This window comes from Lygodium microphyllum, chromosome 23 (genome assembly GCF_053477565.2).
Source record: "Lygodium microphyllum isolate KBCC chromosome 23, Lygodium_microphyllum_v1.1.10, whole genome shotgun sequence".
NCBI lineage: Eukaryota > Viridiplantae > Streptophyta > Polypodiopsida > Schizaeales > Lygodiaceae > Lygodium > Lygodium microphyllum.
Window position 1 is genome coordinate 131,807,031 of NC_141157.1, and position 21,974 is coordinate 131,829,004.

The window sequence follows — 21,974 nt, forward strand, 5'->3', positions numbered from 1 at the left end:
TGAAGAGATCAACATGTAGGGTGAATCACCTGAAAGAAGTGATAAACAAGTCCAAGCATTTTACTCAAGTTCAAGAAAGGAATGTAAAAAATTATCCTCAAGAGGCCGTGGTATGGGACGTGTTGGTGATAGCTAGAAAAATAGGTTAAATTAGCATGTCAATGAAATACATGTTTCAAGAGGCTATGCAAACTTTAGAGGCAGAGGGAGCTTTAAAGGAAGAGGTGGATGGTAGAACAGAGGTTCAAGCAATTCTGGTATTGTTTGTCATTATTATGGCAAAATAGATCATCTTGCATCCCATTATTATGCTAAGAATGATGATATCCACGCAGCAGTAAGTTACAATAAGGAAACTATCATTGACTTCATGACATAATGAAGACAAAAACGAGCATTTATTTGTTACACAGCATATGATGAATGTTGTTACATGAAAGGGGACATGTGATAATGTATGGTATGTTGATTTAGCTCCATTGGAATGACTTCCAAAGAATGCTTTATAGGCAAGAAGCTAGATGTGTTACACTTGAAAGTGTTTGGTTGTATTGTATATGTTCATGTATCCGAAGATCTTCGAAAGAAGCTTGATCTAAAGGTTGAAAAGTGTATTTTCATTGAAAACTCTTTAGAGCAAAAAGGGTATCACTTCTATAATCTTATCATAGGTGAGTTCAAAGTGAGCAGGGGTGTTATGTTTTATGAGATGAAAAGTTGGTATGCATCTAGTGGTGATGCATTGGATGATGTTCATGATCCTGATAGTTATTTACAAAAAGAAAAGCAAGAGTCATGGAGCCTTAGTGGACTAGAAATATCATCTAGTACTACATCTACAATTAGCCCTTGGTTTGGGAGACTAAGGTGTAGCCCCACATGACACTAGGTTAATATTTTAGTCCTTCTCAAAAGTAGAAACAATAAGTTAAGTGATATCTACAGTAATCTAAGTGAGTAAGAAGAATAACTAACCTTGACCAAACTGAATATCCTTGAGTGTCATTCAAGAATCCATTTCAATAAGGTCTTTCCATAGGAAGAATTGGTTAAATTGACTAAATATATCCTAGCTAAAGAACGTCATTTCCTTGCATTAGTAAGGTGTCATCCTTACTAGAAGCTCAATACGCATGATAAACAACGTAGATTGCTTAAGAAAATATATATTTCTAAAGGATTTCCTTCTAATTCCAAATGAAGAAAACTTATCGCAACCCTTAACAAGTCATGTAGCTAAGCTTCCGTACATAAGAAAGTGGGTTGTGGCTCAAAGGGATCATATGTCTAACCATTGGAATTTAGGAAAAGTAAATATTCCCAAGGGGGAAATGAAACTCAATTTGAGTTATCGTAATAACCTAAAGATTGAATTTTTTTCAAGAGACAAGGTTGATACCTTTTCTAAGTTCATGATAACATACACTCATGCTGTTCGAAGATATGATTCCTAATTAAATTCAAGCAAAGTCACCCCAATGAGCCAAACAAAACCACTATGCACACACTTCTATGTCAAATGTGCATTCATTGCACAATGACAACACAATTGCTCACTATCAAGCATTAAAAACATCCACATTATGCATCCCAACAAGTATGCTACCTATTAGTGTGTTCAACATGCATAAAACACTGAGGAATATGTCCAATAGGGACCAAATGCAAATGCCCAATGAACAAACAATGCTCAAATTGCAACCGACATGTGTTGCATAATGCACGTGCATACAATGCCCATAGATGCCAATGTATAAAATCCTACAATGAACTAAACTAAGCCCTCAAATTTGCAAATCCTTCTACTACAATTGACTTACAATGTTAATGACAACTATTTGACCAAGAGCTTGAAGCTTTAACTTTACCAAAACTCAAAAACATACATTGCCTATTTTTGCTTTCGATCATTCTAGGGTAATCTCTACAATCTTTGCATTTTTTAATATTTTGCACCCCATTTTAGCATACTATCATTCTAGGATATCCATGCAATCTTTGCATTTTTCTATATTTTGTACCCTAGTTTTTAGTAAAGACTTCTTCTACAATGTTGTAGAGCTCAAAGTGAGCTTTTTAGATAATTTCCTATTCTTTGTTTCATTTTTTCTACCAAAAGTTATGACACAAATACTGAAGCCGTATATAGTAGTCCTCCATGAGCACAACTTCTTTTGTATGCTTCAAGCTTGACGATGGCTCTTATCTAATGCTTTTGGAGCCTTAGATTTCATTTGAGATGTTGAAAAATGATCTCCACATCTTGATCTACCTCTCTGAGCTCTAATGGTGAGAGTATTGGTGTCTTGACATATTAAGTACATTTTTTGCCTTCTTAAGCAATGTGTCTTATTTTGCCCTTCTTAATGTTGACAAGGGCTTCATGTTCTCCAAGGTTGCTCCTTGGCTAGGGCTTGCTCCTCGTTCTTCAATAGTCAAATCCTTCACTTGCATAGTTGCTCAATCACTTTGAGCATTAAATAGGATTGTGCTAATCACACGCTTCACTCACTCGCACGCCCACTTTGCCGTATGATGGGCTCTTATACCATGTCAAGAGATTGACATGCACCATGCACAAACATACATTGATAAGAGACATGTAGAGGGGAACTTCTTAGGAGGGAGGGGTGGTTTAAATCATTGGGCTTTGCTCTCTTCTATTATTTTACTATGCTACTATTGAAATGAACTAAGTCTACCCTATATACGTGGGCAGTATACAGAATATAACGGGATGATGCAAGTTGTCTTGCTTATCAAATGTGCATATGTGATCGAGCTATCTATAATAAGAGTTGATAGATACGACATGGCTATGCAACATACTTGTCAACACACTTTTTGATGACAAAGAAGTTCTAATAATCTAACAATTTACCTTTAGGAAAAGGTGAATATATCGACGTATTAATCTTATCATGCCCCAACTAAGGTAACATTCACATCATACCACTTGAGTGACACTTAACAAACCCTTCATTGACAGCTTGGTGATCAATGCATTCACTTAAAGCAATTCGAATACCTTGTTGGAAATGCACCTTTGCACTTGAGGCTACGCCACCCCCCTTTGCCTCTCTCCATGTCCACGCGATGCTCTCAGTCAGTCAGTCTCTCTCCCTCTCTCTCATGCTTCTGAGACTCTTTGCATTGTCTTTCGTCGAGGCTGGTCTGATGCTCTGAGTCCTATAATAAGAGTTGATAGATACGGCATGGCTATGCACCATAATTGTCAACACACTTTTCGATGACAAAGAAGTTCTAATAATCTAACAATTTACCTTTAGGAAAAGGTGAATATATCGTCGTATTAATCTTACCATGCCCCAACTAAGGTAACATTCACGTCATACCACTTGAGTGACACTTAACAAACCCTTCATTGACAGCTTGGTGATCGATGCATTCACTTAAAGCAATTCGAATACCTTGTTGGAAATGCACCTTTGCACTTGAGGCTACGCCACCCCCCATGTCCACGTGATGCTCTCAGTCAGTCAGTCTCTCTCCCTCTCTCTCATGCTTCTGAGACTCTTTGCATTCTCTTTCGCCGAGGCTGGTCTGATGCCCTCAGTCCAGAAGGGGCTTGGGGCCTGCTCGCAGTCGTTGCCGCCATAGCAAACCTTTTCAAAGCGCACCTCTGAACATGTCTCGGTTATGGCGCAGTCTCCGCGTAAAGCACTGGTATATTCCTTTGGAAGCCTCGAGCCATTATTGCACTTGCAACGGCCCGCACGGTAAACCTCAGATTTTGGTTGACCATCTGATCAAAGCTTCTTTTCTTACTGTTCGGTCATGTTTCTCTTCGCTGTTTGGTCATGTTTCTTAATGTTTGGTCATGTCTCATGATGGTGGCAGGGTTCTGCAGGTACAACAAAGGACAGGTACAACAAAGGACATGTCTCTTTATGTTTGGTCATGTTTAATGATGATTCATGTTTCTTCCTAAATTTTTGGTACAGAGGACATGTTTCTTAATGTTTGGTCATCATCATGAATGATGGCAGGATTCTGCAGGTACAACCAAGGATCCACAAATAGACCAACTGAAAAGTAGATGCAAGGATGGTTCTGCAGCTACTAGCAAGACAGGTGATGGGCAACACAGTGCATTGATCGTTTCCCTCTGCAGAAATGGTAAAATAGAAGAAGCTCTGGAACTCTTCAATGATATGAAGAACAAAGTTGTTCTGGCCTCAATCAAGGCCCATGAAGAACTCATCTATGGCCTTGCTAGATTGGGGCAAGTGAAGGATGCTTTCAAGATTCATATCGAAATGAAGGGCATGGGTGGTGTTTACCGAAAATTTAGATCTGAAATCTTGATTGTGAGTCTTTGCAGAGGGGGGTATTTGGAAGAAGCCTCTAAGCTTGTGCATGAATCTATCAAGGCAGGATTGACTGTGACCAGGGAAGCATTTACTACTCTTGTGGAGGCCCTTGTCAAGGTGGGGCGTTTGGAGGAAGCTTTTGGCATTTACATGAAATTCAGAGACAATGGTAGGGAGCCTGATGCACGAGTTCTTGACTGCCTTATCACACCATTAGCTTTAATTGGTGAAGTGGATCAGGCGTACCAAATGTTGCAAGAACTTCACATGAAAAAATCACTGTTAAGACCATGCCTTTTCCATATTGTAATCAAAGGTTTTGCACTGGTTGGTCAATTGGCCGAGGCTGTGAAAGTGTTTGAGGAGATGCCATCCAAAGGTGTGCAGCCCAATGTCCAGAGTTACAACTATTTGATTGAGGCAGCTGGAAGATGTGGTGACTTGGCAATGGCTTTCAGATTTTATGATAAAATGAAAAGACTGGGCCCTAGACCCAATATAGCTACATACAATATATTGATCAAATATTTGGGGAAAGCAAATTTAGTTGATGAGACTTTTGAGTTTTACAAGCAGATGCGTGCAGAAGGTGTGCAACCAGTGACTGTGACCTATAACACGCTGTTGTACATTTTTGGTAAATCTGGCCATTTTGCTGCTGCTAGCATGATTCTAGAATTGATGATTGAGGAGGGGCTCAATCCTAGCTCGTACACCTTTGATATTGTGATATACACTCTTGCAAATGCAAATAAGTTGGATGCAGCAATTAAAGTTTTTAACAAAGTTAGGAATAGGCCTGCAGTGGTTACGTGCTTTACGTGCACAACACTTATAACAGCATTATGCAAGTCTGAGAAAGTGGATGAAGCCATTCACTACTTTAAGGAGATGAAGCACATGGGACATTTTCCCAATGTGAGGACTTACAACTCACTGATCAGTGGTCTAACGAGAGCTGGAAGATTTGCAGAGGCTTTGAAACTACTTGAAGAGATGGATGACATTGGTTGTCCTCCAAATGCTATCATCTTTAATACTTTTATTTATGGCTGTGCGAAAGCCGGATTAGTGGACTATGTTAATATGCTGATTATGGAAATGGATTCAAGAGGTCTTGGACCTGACTCAACAACCTACAAGTGTGTGATTACTGGCTATAGAGAGTTGGGTCTTTTAGTGGAGGCTCAGAAGGTATTTGAACATCTCTTCAAAGATGGAAAACACCTAAATTCAGAAGTCTTCAAGGCAATGCTGAAGTTATTAGTTGAAGCAGGTCACGTGGAGGATGCTTACAAATACTTCAAAATAATGAGTACACTTGGGTATATTCCTGATATGGGTACATATACAATAGTATGCCGATACTTGAGAAAAGCAGGGCTTTTTGAGGAGTGTCATAATGTTGAGGAAATGCAAGTTCTAGATCATGCTGAATCATTTGCCATAGAAGAGCATGACAAGGAGGGGTGATATGATGCTTGACTTGGTTTTCTTAGTGGAGGGCTGGATTGTCTTATACAAGTGGTTATCTTGAGATTCTAGATGGGGACACTGCTACAAAAGCACCAAGACCTTCAATTTTTGCAGAACACATAGGAGAGTGGTCTGAAGGGAGATCCGTGTCGTGAAACTGGAAGCCGTACGCCAAAGTTTTCACATTGTCAGGTCTGGTATCTGAAGGACTGGTCACATAACTTTTTGACAATTAGGAAAGCTTCAACTTTTTGAGTTTTCTGTTGTTGAATTGTTGCAGATGGATTGTACAAAATCTAGAACGAGCAAAGTTTTGCAATGATATGGAATCCAGAATCCAAGCTGACAGGTAAAGCAGAAATGTAACAGGTATATTTGATCGTTGAGTTTTCTGTAGAAGCTGTTTTACCAGTATCGGGATCTGGAGTATATAACTCCAATATAGCACAATGTCTCTTACTTGTTTTACGGATAGGTGATAGCAAAACTGGAAGGTTGCTTACAAGTCATCTTAACTTGATTAATCGAGTTTTGGATTTTGAAACATTGCATAACCAAAATGCCGATATGCTGAAATACAGCAGCCATACAAAACTAAGATTTTAATGTTACAGGTAAAACTGAAACTTGATTTAATACTCGATGCTTTTTTTGTGAAATGAGAACTTGACAAAGGATGCTACTTCCTTGAAGGACATTAGATGTGGTGTCTGAAGGGACGCTTCCAGAAGGCCTTTTACATGTAAGGGCTTCAAATTTTTGATGCTGAAGAGTTTTGTATACCGAAGTGTTGCAGATATATAGGATTGAGAGTTATTACAGTATGTGTTTCCTCTACAAGATTGACAGAAACATGAAATTTTCTTCTACAAAATAATGTTCTTTACATTGTATTTGCAGCAAGGCACACTTTTCCCTGTTTTCCCCTAAAGTGTTCAACATGGTGAGCTTCTGCTGGGGAGGCACCCCATACCTAGCTGGAACCCCACCCGCACCTATCTAGGTATGTGGTGCCTCACTCACAGAAGCTCATGCTGTTGTCATTATTCACAATGTGGGAATTATAGTAGGAGTTTATCTAGAAGTTCTTTTATGCTGTACTGGTTTCCATCACAGTATATTCTCAGTTATGGTGCTTCACGGACTGCGTCTTTGTGCAGATGGGGTTGATGTGGAGGATGATCTCATAAATGGGGTGGGAGATGCAGAAGTGGGGCTTGTTGGTGGGGAAGACCAAGAGTTCCGACAGGAAGATCTTAGGCTGGTACCAGGTGTCAAGACTGTATATTACTTTCTGGATCATGCTGACAAAGGTAAGCTCTCTTGTACATGCTGAGCGGGAACAATTTATGCAGTTGATTATGCCACTGATCTGATGGAGGCATTCGCATGGCTAGCTAACTACACCTTTCTCTGAAATCCAAGCATTTATTTTCACATCAATGTGCACAAAGGGTTCTTACTTTACTGTTGTATTTTACTTGGCCAGCAATTCCAGCTGGGGAACAGGCTGAAATAATTGTCGGAGTCTCAAACAATGGTTTGTTTTCTTTCATCTGCTTTAACCAGTTAAATCTCCGAGTGTGTCGATTTCAGTTGAGGATATCACTGAAGTACATTGTGTCCAAACAGGTGATTTTCCTTTGAAGGTTCATGACGTCTCAGCTACTCTGCATTTACCCTATGACTACAGATACCATGTCCAGAACTTCTCTGCTGCTGTGGGTTTTCCTGGCCTGTTAAACTGAATCATCCTTTGGAAAGGGGCAGTATTTTTTCTGACTATCTTATTGACCCTTGTTTCAGGAATTTGGCAATGCAGTAGTTTCTCCATCTGTACAGGCATCCTTCCCCTATACCTTTACAGTCAGCAAATACCTTCAGGTTTCACCCTGTTCTTGGTTTCCATTAGTTCTCATATGGAATTTCACAGGAAGTGCACATTCTTGTTGGTCAAGAGGCGATTCAACCTCAGGTACAGAGTTAGAATGATGCACTGAATGTTTATGTTTGCTTGTTTTTGTTCCTTTTGCCAAGGAGTTTTGCATTGGCTGCTGCCAGCATAATCTATGAAGTTGATGGTCAGTCGTATTGATCGGTCTTTTACAATGGAATGATTGAAGTACTTGAAGCCAGTGGATTTGTCAGCGGGAAAATACTCTTTCTTGTGACTCTGGGGCTGGGAATGTTAGGTCTTCTTGGAATGTGGATGTATGGCCAAGTCCAAAAGCTCTCCAAAGGTAAGCCATACTGCCATATGAAGAAAACCCTACAGTTAGAACATATAATGTTTATTAATATCTGTCAGTTCCCTGCAGATGGGTGGTGGCTTGAGTAGTGTAGTATCCTTTATAAATATTTTATGGATGGTTCTGCGGGTGAAGGTGTTTTCTGGTTTAGATTTCTATGCTGGAGTGGTTGGTAGTTAATTGTCTTGAAGATCTTAGTATAATGAGACCTGGAATTTCAACCAGTTAGTGCCACAGTTTCAAGATTGTAGACTGGGTGCCGAGACATGCTGCTGTTCTGAGAATGCGACCATTTGCTTTTGGGAGGAAGGATGCCAGGCTGTGAGTCTCCAATGAGTGCCGATTGATGCGGAGGCACTGGAACATGAACGTTTCCATAAGGTGTCGGTGGAGGTGGAGGCACTAGGACACGTAAGCTGTGTCCAAATGTAGGCTGGGACACTTCATAATGACTAGAGGGTCCACCAGGTAATGCTATGGAGGCAAATTGTGGTACCAATTGATCCAAACTCGGGAGAGATTGGGGGGAATACCCAGGCTGCAATGATCGCAAAAGTGTGTAAGGAAAAGGTCGAGTACCACTCGGTAGAGGAAGAGATGAGGTCCTAACGGCGGTTGCGCCTAAGTTTAAAGAACCTCTTGGTGTGGTGAATGAAAACACGTGATCTTACATGAGAGGCAACATGCGATAAAATGGAGGTTGAAAGGATGTGGTAGTGGAATAAGAGGGTGGGATGGGAGGTAGATTAAATGGTTTTGTGATAGATGTAGATGTGGGAAATAATGCGGGTTTCTTTTGTCCATTAAATGCATTACATTGAAATAATGATGAAGATGCACCTACTTCATTTTGACCTTTGAAATAAGGATGTGGTAATGATGAAGATGCACCTATTTCATTTTGACATTTGAAAACAAAATTGTTTAAAGGAAAAGAAGAGGAAGGAGTACTCACAGTTTCTTATTTCAACTGCTTGCCTAGTCTCAAGTTGATAAAGAAATATCTATCTTCCTCATTACTCATAAAACAGAAATTGTTTTGCATACGTCCTTCATCATAAAAATAATTCATACCAATAGGAGAAGGGGAATCATCATTAATGGAATTTGAAATGATTGACATACTTGGCACCAGAGAGAATAAGTATGAAGGCAATGGAGTGTACTCTATACCAGTTTCTACTTGTGGATGGCCAATCCTAAGTGGAGATTTTGCCCTTCTTGCATGGTCAGTAAATTGGTGCACTGAATCTAAAGGGTGAAATTCAGACTTACCTTCTATTTGTTGATGGACTCTATGTATTAAAATGAGATCGTACTCAACTGCAATGATATTGTAAGGTCGTGGAACTCCATGGTAGTCCAATGTCTGCTTGGCCATGTCAAGAGCTTGTGAAGCAAGCTGTGAGATCCACTCCGACTTGTTCCTTGATGGATTTAGCTCGGATGTGAAAAGTGATGCGGAAGTAGTGTTTGAAGTCATTTGCTCTTATGTTGTTCTTGCTTCTTGTGTAGAGCTTTCAAATCAAGGCCTAGGTTTCTCTCAGAGAACTCGGCTTTGATAACATGTGAAGAAATACCCTAACACATAAACACAAATAACACCGTATGACAAAGCACAAACTGATAGAAGAACACAGTTAGGATTAGGGTAACTCAGATAATGAATGTAGAGAATAAATGAAATGATACGACTATTGAATATACAATGCTTATGCAATAAACATACTATGTAGTGAATGAATACTGTACCTTGAACTCCTGTATCTTTGGGGTTAGGTTAGGGGTAATGAGCTATAGAGTGTGTCGTACTCTGAATGGTTCGCGAATCGCAGCAAGGCTGTCTCTAGATGTTGAACACCAGCAAACGTATCCAAGGAAGGCTGAATTTGATATAGATGACAGTGCAAGAGAGAGAAATATTAAAAACGTAGGTAAGGAGAGAGACTAAAAACGTAGGTGAGGAGAGAGAAAGACTATAAACGCAGGAAAAATCGGCAGTAGTAGTCGGCATGTTGAAATAAGCTCGGAACAATGTGTGGTAGGCTGGAAATATGCGCTAGACTATTGTAGATAGCAATGGCTAGCTTGGACCGCGATGTCCTTCGTGTCTGGGATGGGCAGTAAGCTAAAATACTTGAAATATGCAAAAACAAGATTAACGTTGAATGTAGGATAGTATATCCATTTATAGAAAGTTTGGGCTTTCCCAAGTGGGTTTGTGCTTATGGGATATAGACACTCTCTAGGAACACATTTCTTTTTAAATAAATAAGGTTTCTTCCTTAATTAAGCATATTTTGGGGCTTTTTAAGTGAAGCTAATGCATTTTTAGCTTGAAATATAGCCATGGGAATCATGAATGTTAGGCTTTTGGAATCACTTTGAGTGATTCAATAACACCTTAGATGATTGTGTCTGATTGTTCTGCCATCAGCAGTAGTAGAGTATTTGCATGTGTATATATCACATAGTAACCACAAAACATATGTTTCACCCTCAGAACAGAGTGTTTCAGTCCAAGATCCACCCTTGGACAAGGACTCAATGAAATGTCTAACCAAAATACCAATGCGTGCATATAGGTTTCAGCACAAGGCAATAGTGCACCTGCTTTAACTAGTCAGGATGAATTAGTGGTATTCTATTTCTATATACAAGACATGTGCAAAAACCCTCAAAAAGTTAACAAGAACCAGTTTTTTAAAGTTTCAAAATCATGTGTCAATCAAACATTTTAGTTAGGGCATTTCACCTCAGGGAATGGTTTTAGCTGTTTCACATTTCAAGGTTAGTGAAATGCCTTTCATGGTTATAGACCACAATCATGAGGCTCGTCGTGGGTCTAAACTTTGGGTTAGACGGAGTAGCCCAACAGTAAAGGGAATATTCATTGGAATATTTCCTGGTCGACTAGTGGAGGTTCATATGGTAGGTTGGTCAAGCCGACCTAACTGCCTTTGCAGGCTATAAAAGCTAAACCCCTTCATAGCCATCCATCATCTATCTTTCACCCAATTAGAGTTGTTCTAGCTAGCCTTAAGCTCTTCACCTATCTTCTGTCTAAATCACCATCTAAGCTTCACAGTGGAAGCGTATGGGTGGACAGAGCCATCTTTGTATTAGTTGCTTGGAGCTAAAGAAAATTTTTAATTCTTATCTTATCTGTTGTATAATCTCCATCTCTTTCTCAGATTTTGTTCACTGCACTGTGTAGTTTTCACATGGTATCAGAGCCTAGGGGGCTCTAGGGATCGAAGAGTGCGCGAGAGGCAAAGGCTTCAAAATCAAAGAGGAACGATGCCGTCTTTTGGAAGTGGTGTTGGTGTTAGCAGATTAGTCAGCTCAGGGTGAGTTTGTGCTGCAGAGGCTGTGGCCTTTTTATAGTATTTTTTTGGCATTTCTAATATCCTTTTTTAGGGCTAGGGAGCATTGCTGGCCGATTGCATTTAATGCTCCCCCCATTTTATACCTATATATTGTTGGGGCTCCTCCTCTTTTGTAGTTCAGCCATCATTTGTGGATTCTTCTTCTGAGAGAGGAGCCGGTGCCAGGGTGCCCACACAACCAGTGACTCACTGTCGTATGCTGTTGTCTCGTGTTCGATATGGATTCCGTTTCTCGGGCATACATCTGAGTTCTCATCTGTATTTGTGTTTATTTTATCTTGTCTTGTGTTTCAACAGTTTATCTTAGCATGTTGTTTATGCTTCCATTGTTGTACCACTTCTGACATGGTATCAGTTTTTAGGTTTTGTGTTTCTGCTGTGTTTTATTGCTGATTTCAGGACTGATTTACCCCTCTACTGCCATGGCGATTGTTGTCAACCTGATTGCGACCAAATTTTGGCTTCTATACTTTGCGTTTTGATAAGCATATGCATCGCTTGCCTGTCCAACACCTCTTGTTGACTGTGTTTTCCTCATTAGGCTGATGGCGATAGTTTTCTACATCTATTTAGCCAGTGTACAGCCTGTGTTTTGCTATTTACAGCACTATTTTGGGCTGGGCGACAGACAGAACATGCCGTTTTTGCTGTTTCTAGTAGATTTCAACTGATTTTTTGACTTTGTGCAGTAGATTTTGGCTTCTTTTGATCAGTGTTTGGGTTATCCTGCATGTGAACTCTTGTTTTTTGCAGTCTGCGCTCGTGGTTTGGCTGTGTTCCCTCTCCCAATCCCTTCTTTTCTCTACTTCTTTTCTAAATCCTCTCCAGATGGCTCCTCATGCACATCCACTGATGACAAGCTCCATGGACCTTATTATTACACGTGGAGTGTAGTGATGAAGTCTTGGTTTATTTAGAAGTAGTTATGGTACGTGGTTAATAGAGCTGTGGCATGTCCTCGACAACCTTCTCCAGTTCCATCTGATTTTGATGACAACAACCATGAGGAGGCAGTGCTTACTTGGGATTCAGATGATGCCCGTGCTTATTCAGCCTTACCTCGATGTATTTCCTAAGAAGTTCTATCGGCGGTCACCTCTTGTATGACGGCTTCAGATGTATGGTCAAAGTTACAGTTGATGTACGAGGCTCCTTTCACCATGAGGGCTGTTACTCTCTATGGCCAACTCCAGCAATTGAAATTTGAATCCAAAGATATGATTCAATCCTTTCTACTTCGTGTTACCCAACTCGAGGATCAGCTTCGCACCATGCAGTCAGCCCTATCAAAGGCACATCTTGTTGGTACGGTACTCTACAGGCTTTCTCGGAAATTTGATGGAGTGACAAATGTTTTACAGGCGCATACATCTACGACTCCTGTCAGTTTTTTTCACATGTTCTCCATGCTACTTGAGCATGAGGCTACTTTGCGACTATAGGGGAGGCTTCTGTCACATTATGGAGGTTCAGGTGAGGCTTTTGCAGCTTCAGAGAGGGGTTCAAAGATGAAGAAGTCGAAGGCCCAGTGCTACCACTATGTCAAGAAAGGTCATTTACAGAAGGACTGCACAGAGTTAGCGGCTTCCAGGAAGAAAAAGAAGCAGAAGACGAAGTGGGATGCAGACTTCTCCGACGAGTCATCATCTGCCTCAGATTCCGATTCCGATCCTCCAGCCAAGGCGAAGTCCAAGGCGTAGAAGGGATCCTCTTTTTCGGATCAAGGGAAGGGCTTAGTGGCCCCTTCCTTAACTGCTTTCTAGTAGTGGTGATGCAGACATCACTCACGACTCTCCAGTGCTAGAGAGGGAGTGAGAGGGTGGTGAGATGGGGCAATCGTGCCTCATCTATATGTCTATACAGATGTATAGGATCTAGAGAGGGACTATTCTGACGTATCGACCGAAGTTTGGCATGTACAAATCCTAGAGCTAGGATTGACATCCAGGTTCATGATGGGTTGGTTAATTGACAGAGCGGGAAGCTTTCGTCTGGAGCTCATATTAGGGGACACTTTGGCGGTTTTGGTCGAAGGCAGGGATTCCATGGTCACATGTTCAGAGATACGTTTGGTAGCTTGGTCTTATATGTTCTTAGTGACATAGGTGACATAACATAGAGAGTTGCTATGATTCTTCTCTATTATGATTGACATCAATGTCAGATACTCTCCGAGGCATCTTGGTGGTGGGCTGGCCACTCACTGCTTGAATATCCATGGTTCTTCTGGTGGTTCTATGTTGTATAGTTTATGATATCCCATCATTGTACTATTGTATCGTATCAAATCACCCTTGATTTGAGAGAGGGTGTTAGTAGATTAGTTAGCTCAGGGTGAGTCTGTGCTGTAGAGGTTGTGGCCTTTTTATAGTATTTTTTGGGTATTTTTTTGGTGCCATTTTTTAGGGCTAGGGAGCATTTATTGGTGGTTGACCAGCATTAAATACTGGTTGATTGCATTTAATGCTCCCTCCATTTTATACCTATATATTGTTGGGGCTCCTCCTCCTCTTCTGTACTTTAGTCATCATTTGTGGATTCTTCTAAGGAGAGAGGAGCCGGTGCTAGGGTGCTCACATACCCAGTGACTCACTGTTGTATGTTGATGTCTCGTGTTCGATATGGATTCCGTTTTCTAGGCATACATCTGAGTTCTCATCTGTATTTGTGTTTATTTTATCTTGTCTTGTGTTTCAACAGTTTATTTTAGCATGTTGTTTATGCTTCCATTGCTGCACCACTTCTGACAGCTGGCGTATCAAGAAGCTGTGCAGGTGGTGGTGGTGTTGTACTGGCTATTTAAACATTTAGGATTTGTTTACCAATCTTCAGCAAATGTAAGTTAGATGATACAAACTATACCTTGTGGAAGTTCAAAATTACAACTATCCTTGATTCTTCTGAGCTTTTGGAGACTATATTGGGGACTAACGCAAAACCATAGCCTACCCTTGATCCATCAAATTCTAGTGTGATGATTCCTTCGAATGCAGATATTCTATGAGCTTGGAAATGAAGAAATACAGATGCATTGTGTGTCTTAGTTACAAGCCGTTCTGACAGGGTTCTGACTTGATTCAGCATACAACCAAAGCATTAGAGACTTGAAATGTACTAAGGAGTCAATATAAAACGTGAAACCAAACAAGGATTTAAAACTTGGAGAATCAACTAGCAGCGGAGAAGTTTGCTAAAGGAGAGATGATTAAAGCATTCATTACTCGGATTAAGAATTTGCGTGACCAGATGGCTGACGCTGGGATACAAAAGATAGCGTGGAGCTAGCTCAGAGGTGTCTTCGGATTTGTTCGCAAAAGTTTGATGGACTAGCAGCTGTCCTTAATACTCAGGTTAGACCTCAAGCTTTGACTTTTGGGGGGGTTTTGTGTATTATTGATGGAGAAGGAGTTGAGGCTGAAAGCTCAAGAAGGAAGCAACAATGGAGATGCTGCATTATTTGCCAATGCAAAAGGCAAAGGTGGTTCCTCCACAAAAAATGATGGTGACAAAAAGAAGATTGGCGGTACGAAGAAGTCTTAAGGAGAGTGTTTCTAATGTAAGAAGAAAGGACATGTAATCGTAGATTGTTGTGTTAAGAAGGTAGATGAAAAGGATGGTACCCTTAAAAGTAAAGGGAAAGAGATAACCAATACGGTTGAAGCAGAGTTGGAGTTATTCATGGCAACCATTGAGGAAGTGTGCGCCTCTACCACTGACTCATGGGTATTGGATAGTGGGGCCTCCCTTGTCACATGAAGAACAAGAAAGGTCTATATAGTCCTATGCAGCCTCTACAAAAATCCATCACTGTGACAATTGGAAATGATGCAAAATGCCTTGCTACAGGCACATGTACTATTTCTTTTGTTGTTGCAAATTGTGAAGTCAAAAAGCTTTCAAATGTGTTGTATGTTCTCGAAATTAGGAGAAATCTATTATCAGTTGCTTTCATAACTGATCTTGGTCATGAAGTGAGGTTCAATAAGATATGTGCAGAAATTCTTGACAGTGTTGGCAAAGTTGTTAGCAAATGAGAAAGAAGGAAGGTGTATGAGCTAAGTGCTCTTACAACCACAATTGGAGTGGGCTCAAATAAGCTTTGGCATGAAAGGTTTGGATACATCAGATTTGTAGTGTTGAAGGAGATGCATAAGCTAGGTATGGTTGCTCACCTATCTGCAGTGACTGAATTGAAGGAACCATATGAAAGTACAATGCTATGTAAGGATAACACATTGGTTTCTAAGGTGAGCTAAATATCTAATAGACGTGAAAGGGTTTGTATTAATTGTTAAGGCTTACATTAAGACTTGTAGTCCAAGGGTACTTAGCGGCTTGACTTGTGGTTCTATTATCATGGCCATCTTGATGACTAGCCAAGTTGAGCCATAGTCTCTCTCTCTCTCTCTCTCTCTCTCTCAAAAACAAGCTGCCTTCATTGTCGTTAGTGAGAATGGAGCCCTTGACTTTGGGTTTATCACACCATCTCAATAACACTTGAGCTCGTAGCTCTTGGCATTTAGTACACAACTAATACACAATCTCCTTTACAAATATGACTTTGCAAAGTTTAGTGTAACATCATTATTTCTTGATCTAGGGGCTCTTGGTGTGAAATGTCTAATTGATACAATATCCTTTACAATTATAGACTCCATAAAGTTGACTTTGTCAATGTACAAAATCATGGCATACTTAGATGTGTAAAAATCTTAATGACCAGTTCTTAATCACATGATATTCACAGTGCATTTCTTTTCCTCAAATTTCATGGATTATGAGATGCTTTGCATTCCCTATAGCCATAGGCTAACAAAGTCGCTTTGTCAGTGCTATGCTACTACAAAGTGAGGTAACAATTATAGTTAACACTCAACTCAAACCTAATGAGAGGCATGTACTAATAAACTTTTGGGGAGAGAGAGAGAGAGAGAGAGAGAGAGAGAGAGAGAGAGAGAGAGAGAGAGAGAGAGAGAGAGAGAGAGAGAGAGAGAGAGAGAGAGAGAGTAGTAGCAACCACTATCATGTCGAGTTTGAGTGGTATTAGTTTTGATTACAATGTCTTGATTCTTAGTGTCTTCATCACAAAAATGGAGGCAAATCACACATCATCACTATAAAGTATCCTTAATGAATGTAAGTAAAATCATTGAAGTAAAATGCTTATTGGTGAAAATTTATATAGCGAGAAATGTTATTTATAAAGTAGATAAAATATTCTTACTTTATAGTAGTATTATATCGCTTGGATAATGATCCAAACTCACCAGGAATTTCATAATATAGACACAAATATTGTAACTACTTTTTATTCACATAATCATTAGTTCTATTAGTTAGAACCGTGCATTTGTAGAAATTGCATTGAAGCATTTCTGTTGGATCCAACATTTGAATCATCCTAAATTAAGCCAAAAGACATTGTCAATTCAATTCTTTAGCTAAAGGGCACAAAATAAGCAACCACGTATGGTTTACTATTTAAAGTTTTTGCTAGAGCTTCAATAATTAGCTAGTGAGGTCCATCGAGACGGTAAATTCTACAATAGCTTTTGGTTATACATACAAGAAAAGTGGGAGCAAAGAGAACCTAGGAGTACAGTTTAATTTAAGAAATCTTTCCTTCCCCAACCCTTTACCTTTCCTGTAGCAACTCAAGAGATTCACAATTGTTTTTCTTTATTTCACTTCTTGTTGGGTGCTTACCTTCTTCATAACCATGCCTTCTTATGGTCTAAAAAACTATATAGTTTATGCACACAAGCTTGGTAGGAGCAACATTTAAAAAGGATTAGTAGGTCTACTTGTCACCGGTTTCACTAATTTAGGTATCATGGAACACATAATATTATTGGAAACATAAGTTGATTGATATTTTAAGATGAGGATTGTTATAATCCACATTTTTATTTAGGGGTTTGAATCTTCATAATGTATTCCTTTTTCTAACCCACACTTCAAATACACTAAAAACTTACTAGACCAAACTTACAAGAATAAAGTCAAAAAAAGTAAGCAAGTTGGAGAGTTATGAAGAACCGTTTTTAATGTTTGGAGGAGGCTTCACACATGTAGCTTGGCATGTAGTTAAGGAATTTATTTGTGGCAATATTAATATATTGTGACTTTTCCAAGATAGTTATAAGAGAGATTTGAAGTTCCTCTTATGGAGGATATCGTTCATAAGTTGAGAATGGCTAGTTTGTGAGGTGATTGTTTGCAAAAAACAGAGGGTAAACTTTGCTTGATTTTGATGGGTTGCTAGAAGTTCAGTTGTATAGTGGAGTGTCACAAGGAAATCCTTGGTTCTTGAGGAGTTCAAAAATGACCAATGTGAGGAGGCAGAGACTTTTGAGTTAATGAAATCACAACTCAATGAAGGGCAATGTTGCATTTCATGCTATTTATATTGATGAATGGTAGTTTTTCTTTTTAAATGGTCATGGGGGGCTAGGTAAGACATTTCTTTACAAATGCATTTTAACAACATTACATGCACAATATTGTTTGGCTTTGACTAGCATGTCATCTAGTATTATTACATTCCTATTACCAAATGGTTGAATAGCGCACTTAAGATTCAAATTTCCATTACAATTGGATGGCCACTTTACATTCCACATACCTGTGTAAGAGTGATATTGTAGAATTATTAGGGAGATCTACGTCATTTTGTGGGTGAAGCTTGAAGGATGTATCGTAATCCTTTTGAGGCATTGGATAGAGTTTAAGTGATATCATGTTTTGCAATCGCTCTTTTAGTGGTGACATTTTGTTGTTTGGAGGTGATTTCAAGCAAAATTTGCCCATTTTGATAAATGGAGGTTGTGAGGTCATAATGAATATGTCCCTTTGTTGCTCTAATTTATGGCAATATGTTAAAGTTTTAAAGTTGATATGAAACATGCAAGTGTATCTTAATGATGACTCTGAGTGTGTAGTCTTCATTAAGTGGTTTCAAGATCTTGGGAGATGGTGTTGGCTTAATAGATGCTAATAGTGGACTTTTCTTGTCTATAAACATGGTTGTATAGGGGAGGGAAGGGAAGGGGAATTTGGAGATATCAATGCATGTGCATATAACTATTTTGCTAATGTGTATGATTAGAAGCCTTTGTTGAAATAGAGATTTTTACTCCAAGCAATACAGAGGTGGAACCATTGAATTTAGAGGGATTGCCTTTGATGCAAGGAGACGCAAAACAATATTATAGCACTGATATTAAAGTTAAAAACTAGTGGCAATACATTGCTTTACTTTGTAGAATATCTGATCTCTCTTAGTCTTGGAGGTGGATTTTCTATGTATTTGTTGATGTTAAAGATCAATGGGTATATTATTCTACTTCAAAACTTGAGTCTTGTAAAGGGGCTATATAATGGAATAAGGATGATATGCAAGGTTTTTAGTAGCAAGGTTATAGAGATAGAGATAGTTATAAGCACAAATGTTGGAGCTAGATTTTTCATTCCAAGAATCACATTCATTCCCGTTTCTATGAGGTTGTGATATTTTCATGTGTGACTAGTATTTGTTTGTAATGACTATTAACATGGCTCAGGGGAGGACTTGGAATTGTACCTTAAAAGACCATTCTTCACATATGGGCAATTACATGTGGCTTTTTCAAGAGTAAAATCCTATGGTGAGTTAAATTTCTTTTTGTAGGACAATGATCGTTATGTAAGTTTCATTATGAATATTATTGTGGGAGCTTTCGCTTGACCGCCAAGACCCACTGACCGCTTATTGTTTCAAGCGTTCCAAGTGAGCTCTAATGGCTATCTCTCACCTAGCTGACGCGCCGTCGATCCTACGAGTGTAGTGAGCTTACCTTAATGCCGATATGAGTTGCCTTCTCTCTCACACACGCCGATAGCTCCATGATCCTAGATGCAAGCTCAAGCATCCTCAAGCCTCCTCCACCTCCAAGCTTCATCCTCCATAGCCGTGCGCGCAGGAAGAGAGAAGAGAAGATGGTGAAGAGCTCCACCCTCTTGATTCCTCACTCTCACACACTCACTCCCTCACACTCTCACACTCCCTCTCTCAAGAGCACACACAAGCAAGAAGATGAGGAGAGAAGAAGAAGAAGACTCTTGTTGCCACACACCAAAAGAATGAGCTCTTATTCACTTTTTGAACTTTATATATACAAACCCTAAAATCCCATGGGCGGTCATCCCCTTTTTCCCTTTTTTACATGGTCGGCGGTCCTTTTTCCATTTCCCTCTTCTAGCCTTATGCCTCTAGCTTACATCCATCTAATATTTTACAATTGGCACATGAGGGAGCCTTGCGCTCTTTTACAAGAGTTTTCCGAGTTTTTTGAGGCGCCTTTTCATTTAAAGTTGCGCTTTTTACCCCGGTTCATCTTTAGAGGCCGCCTGTGTGTCTTTGCTCGTTTTCCATCTTCCTTTTGCTTTTTCCTTTATTTTTCCACCATCTCGACTTGGGGTTAACAATTATACATAGAACTCCTACAAAGAGCAATTAATCTTGTTTCTTGCAGTGTGTCGTGCTTAATTGTTTCAAATAACAATTTTTTTTCTAGAGCTATTTTATCATTCTTTGTTCCTTTTCCCTCCCCCTTGTCCCTCCCTTTAGTTATAGGGAGATGAAATTTGAGTGTTTAGTTACTGTTTTCCCTCCCCCTTGTCCCTCTCTTTAGTTATAGGGAGATGAAATTTGAGTGTTTAGTTACTGTTGTGCATTATAGACCGAATGAGATTGCAAGAGAAATTTCTAGCTTTGATATAAGATCCTAAAATGTGTAAGTGGTTACATGTGCCGTTGAGTACCTTGAAAGTTTCACTTTCGTTTAGAGGTTTGAGGGCCATTTTATGGAGATTATTTATGATTGATATGTATAGTGTTACTATGTTACACTCCTTATCTACAAGCATGTAGTGTCCTAGTCGTACTCAAGGAGGACTCCTTAATGGCAATGGTGGGAGTGTCATGATCTATGTTACTTGGTTCAATTGCATTAGTTGGATATGGATATCCACCAAGGTATTTCTTTGCCTTAATTGTAAGTAGTTTTATTTTTTGATGTGCCTAAAAAATGCTCTTTGGTCAATGTTGTTGTAGCATATATATGTTTCCAATTCTTTCTCACTTCTAGGTTTACTTCTCAGTCATTTAATTTTTATTTACTTGGGTATTTTAATTTTGCTTAGTAATTTACTATATTCAAAGATCCATTCTATGATGATTCAAATGCATAGTGAAATTTGTTTCCTTTATACTTTGATTAATATTTGTGTGTTTTTATTGCCAATGTGTGTAGCAACAAGTACAATTTTCAGAAACGCTTCCATATGTTGTAAGGATGCAAAGTCCAATAATGATGCTTTAGTTGGAGGTTCATTGTCTCTTGACATATGATTACATGTTCAATGAAGGAACAGTGAGGAAAAGATATCTATGTAAGTATTTCAGATATATGCTTATGGGATACTTATTCATGATCCTAGTAGGTTTTTTAAGGATCAAAACCAGTCCATTGAAATCATTTAAGTTTTCATTATTAACTTCTATTAACTTAAACAAGAACATTGGGTAGATTTGAGTACATCGAAGGAGTTATATTGAGTGCTACAAGGTGTCCAAGCTTAAAAGTATTAAAAAGTGATACATTTTTTAAAAAGTAAAAATTTTGATTATTTTGGGAGAATTTTGAAATTTGTTTCTATGTTGACTTGTCAATTAAGTCTATCTACTTTGAATTGAGTACTTAGATGATCATATTTAGAGTTTGTATGTGGTAGAAACAAGTTGCAACCAAGGTCAGGATAAGCTTACTATCGTAAAGAGTTTGTGATAGTAACATAGACTTGTTGCATGTGTGTTGACTTGAAGATCAATGATATAAAATCACTTCTAAGAACCATATTAGTGCATGCTTTAGGTATATTCTTGGAACATTTAAAGGATTGATTTTGAATGCAATAATGGTAGGAAAATACCATTTTTTATTGCTATAAATACATAAAAGAATAGGATTTAAATCATAGATTAAAGATAACAATGGGCTTTTCTTGATTCCTATGCATACTATTAGTGGAAAGCCTTCTTGATTGATAGTATTTGATAGTTGCCACATATAGCTTGGGTTTTTTCATGACATATTGGAGCCCCGAGAGGAACACCAAGGAAAAGGGAATTCTCTTGCAAGAAAATCTATCTTGTAACATCAACAAGCTTGTTTATCATGTTTCATATGATCACAATGAAGAAAAGAACACCAGGCACAACAAATCTTCATGCAGCATCATGTAGACCTCCCACGGTTTTTAATAGAATCAACCATGTTCTTCAATATCTTCACAAAATCCATCAATAGAACAAAGAAAGCAAAGGAATACACCATCTTTGAATGGAAATACATCACATAGTATTCATCTTCAATATCTTCATAGTCTTCTCTCTCAATCTCTTATATACAATCACTCTGTTTGAGTAGAATTGACTATCTCTGATTCTCTCTCTCTCTCACTCTATCAATAATACATCATGTCCT

At 39.0% G+C, this 21,974-nt stretch overlaps 2 protein-coding genes across 11 annotated transcripts; both read left to right on the forward strand.

The window, feature by feature from the left end:
- Positions 1 to 3,422: 3,422 nt before the first annotated feature.
- Positions 3,423 to 7,107, forward strand: LOC148016752 (uncharacterized). Of its 10 annotated transcripts, none has more exons than XM_087664843.1 (7): positions 3,423 to 3,740; positions 3,862 to 3,887; positions 4,011 to 6,002; positions 6,091 to 6,159; positions 6,425 to 6,552; positions 6,711 to 6,813; positions 6,971 to 7,107. In XM_087664843.1, the coding sequence occupies exons 1-3, from the start codon at positions 3,650 to 3,652 to the stop codon at positions 5,805 to 5,807; spliced, it is 1,914 nt and encodes a 637-aa protein (XP_087520969.1). In that variant the 5' UTR covers positions 3,423 to 3,649; the 3' UTR covers positions 5,808 to 6,002; positions 6,091 to 6,159; positions 6,425 to 6,552; positions 6,711 to 6,813; positions 6,971 to 7,107. The 10 variants fall into 10 exon arrangements, with proteins under 10 accessions (XP_087520969.1, XP_087520971.1, XP_087520972.1 ...); XM_087664845.1 differs by having other exon boundaries at positions 6,504 to 6,552; XM_087664846.1 differs by having other exon boundaries at positions 6,512 to 6,552.
- On the forward strand, positions 6,940 to 21,076 carry LOC148016753 (translocon-associated protein subunit alpha-like). The gene is made up of 6 exons (XM_087663923.1): positions 6,940 to 7,123; positions 7,300 to 7,350; positions 7,443 to 7,531; positions 7,617 to 7,785; positions 7,934 to 8,050; positions 20,742 to 21,076. The coding sequence occupies exons 1-6, from the start codon at positions 6,940 to 6,942 to the stop codon at positions 20,837 to 20,839; spliced, it is 708 nt and encodes a 235-aa protein (XP_087520049.1). The 3' UTR covers positions 20,840 to 21,076.
- Positions 21,077 to 21,974: the final 898 nt, after the last annotated feature.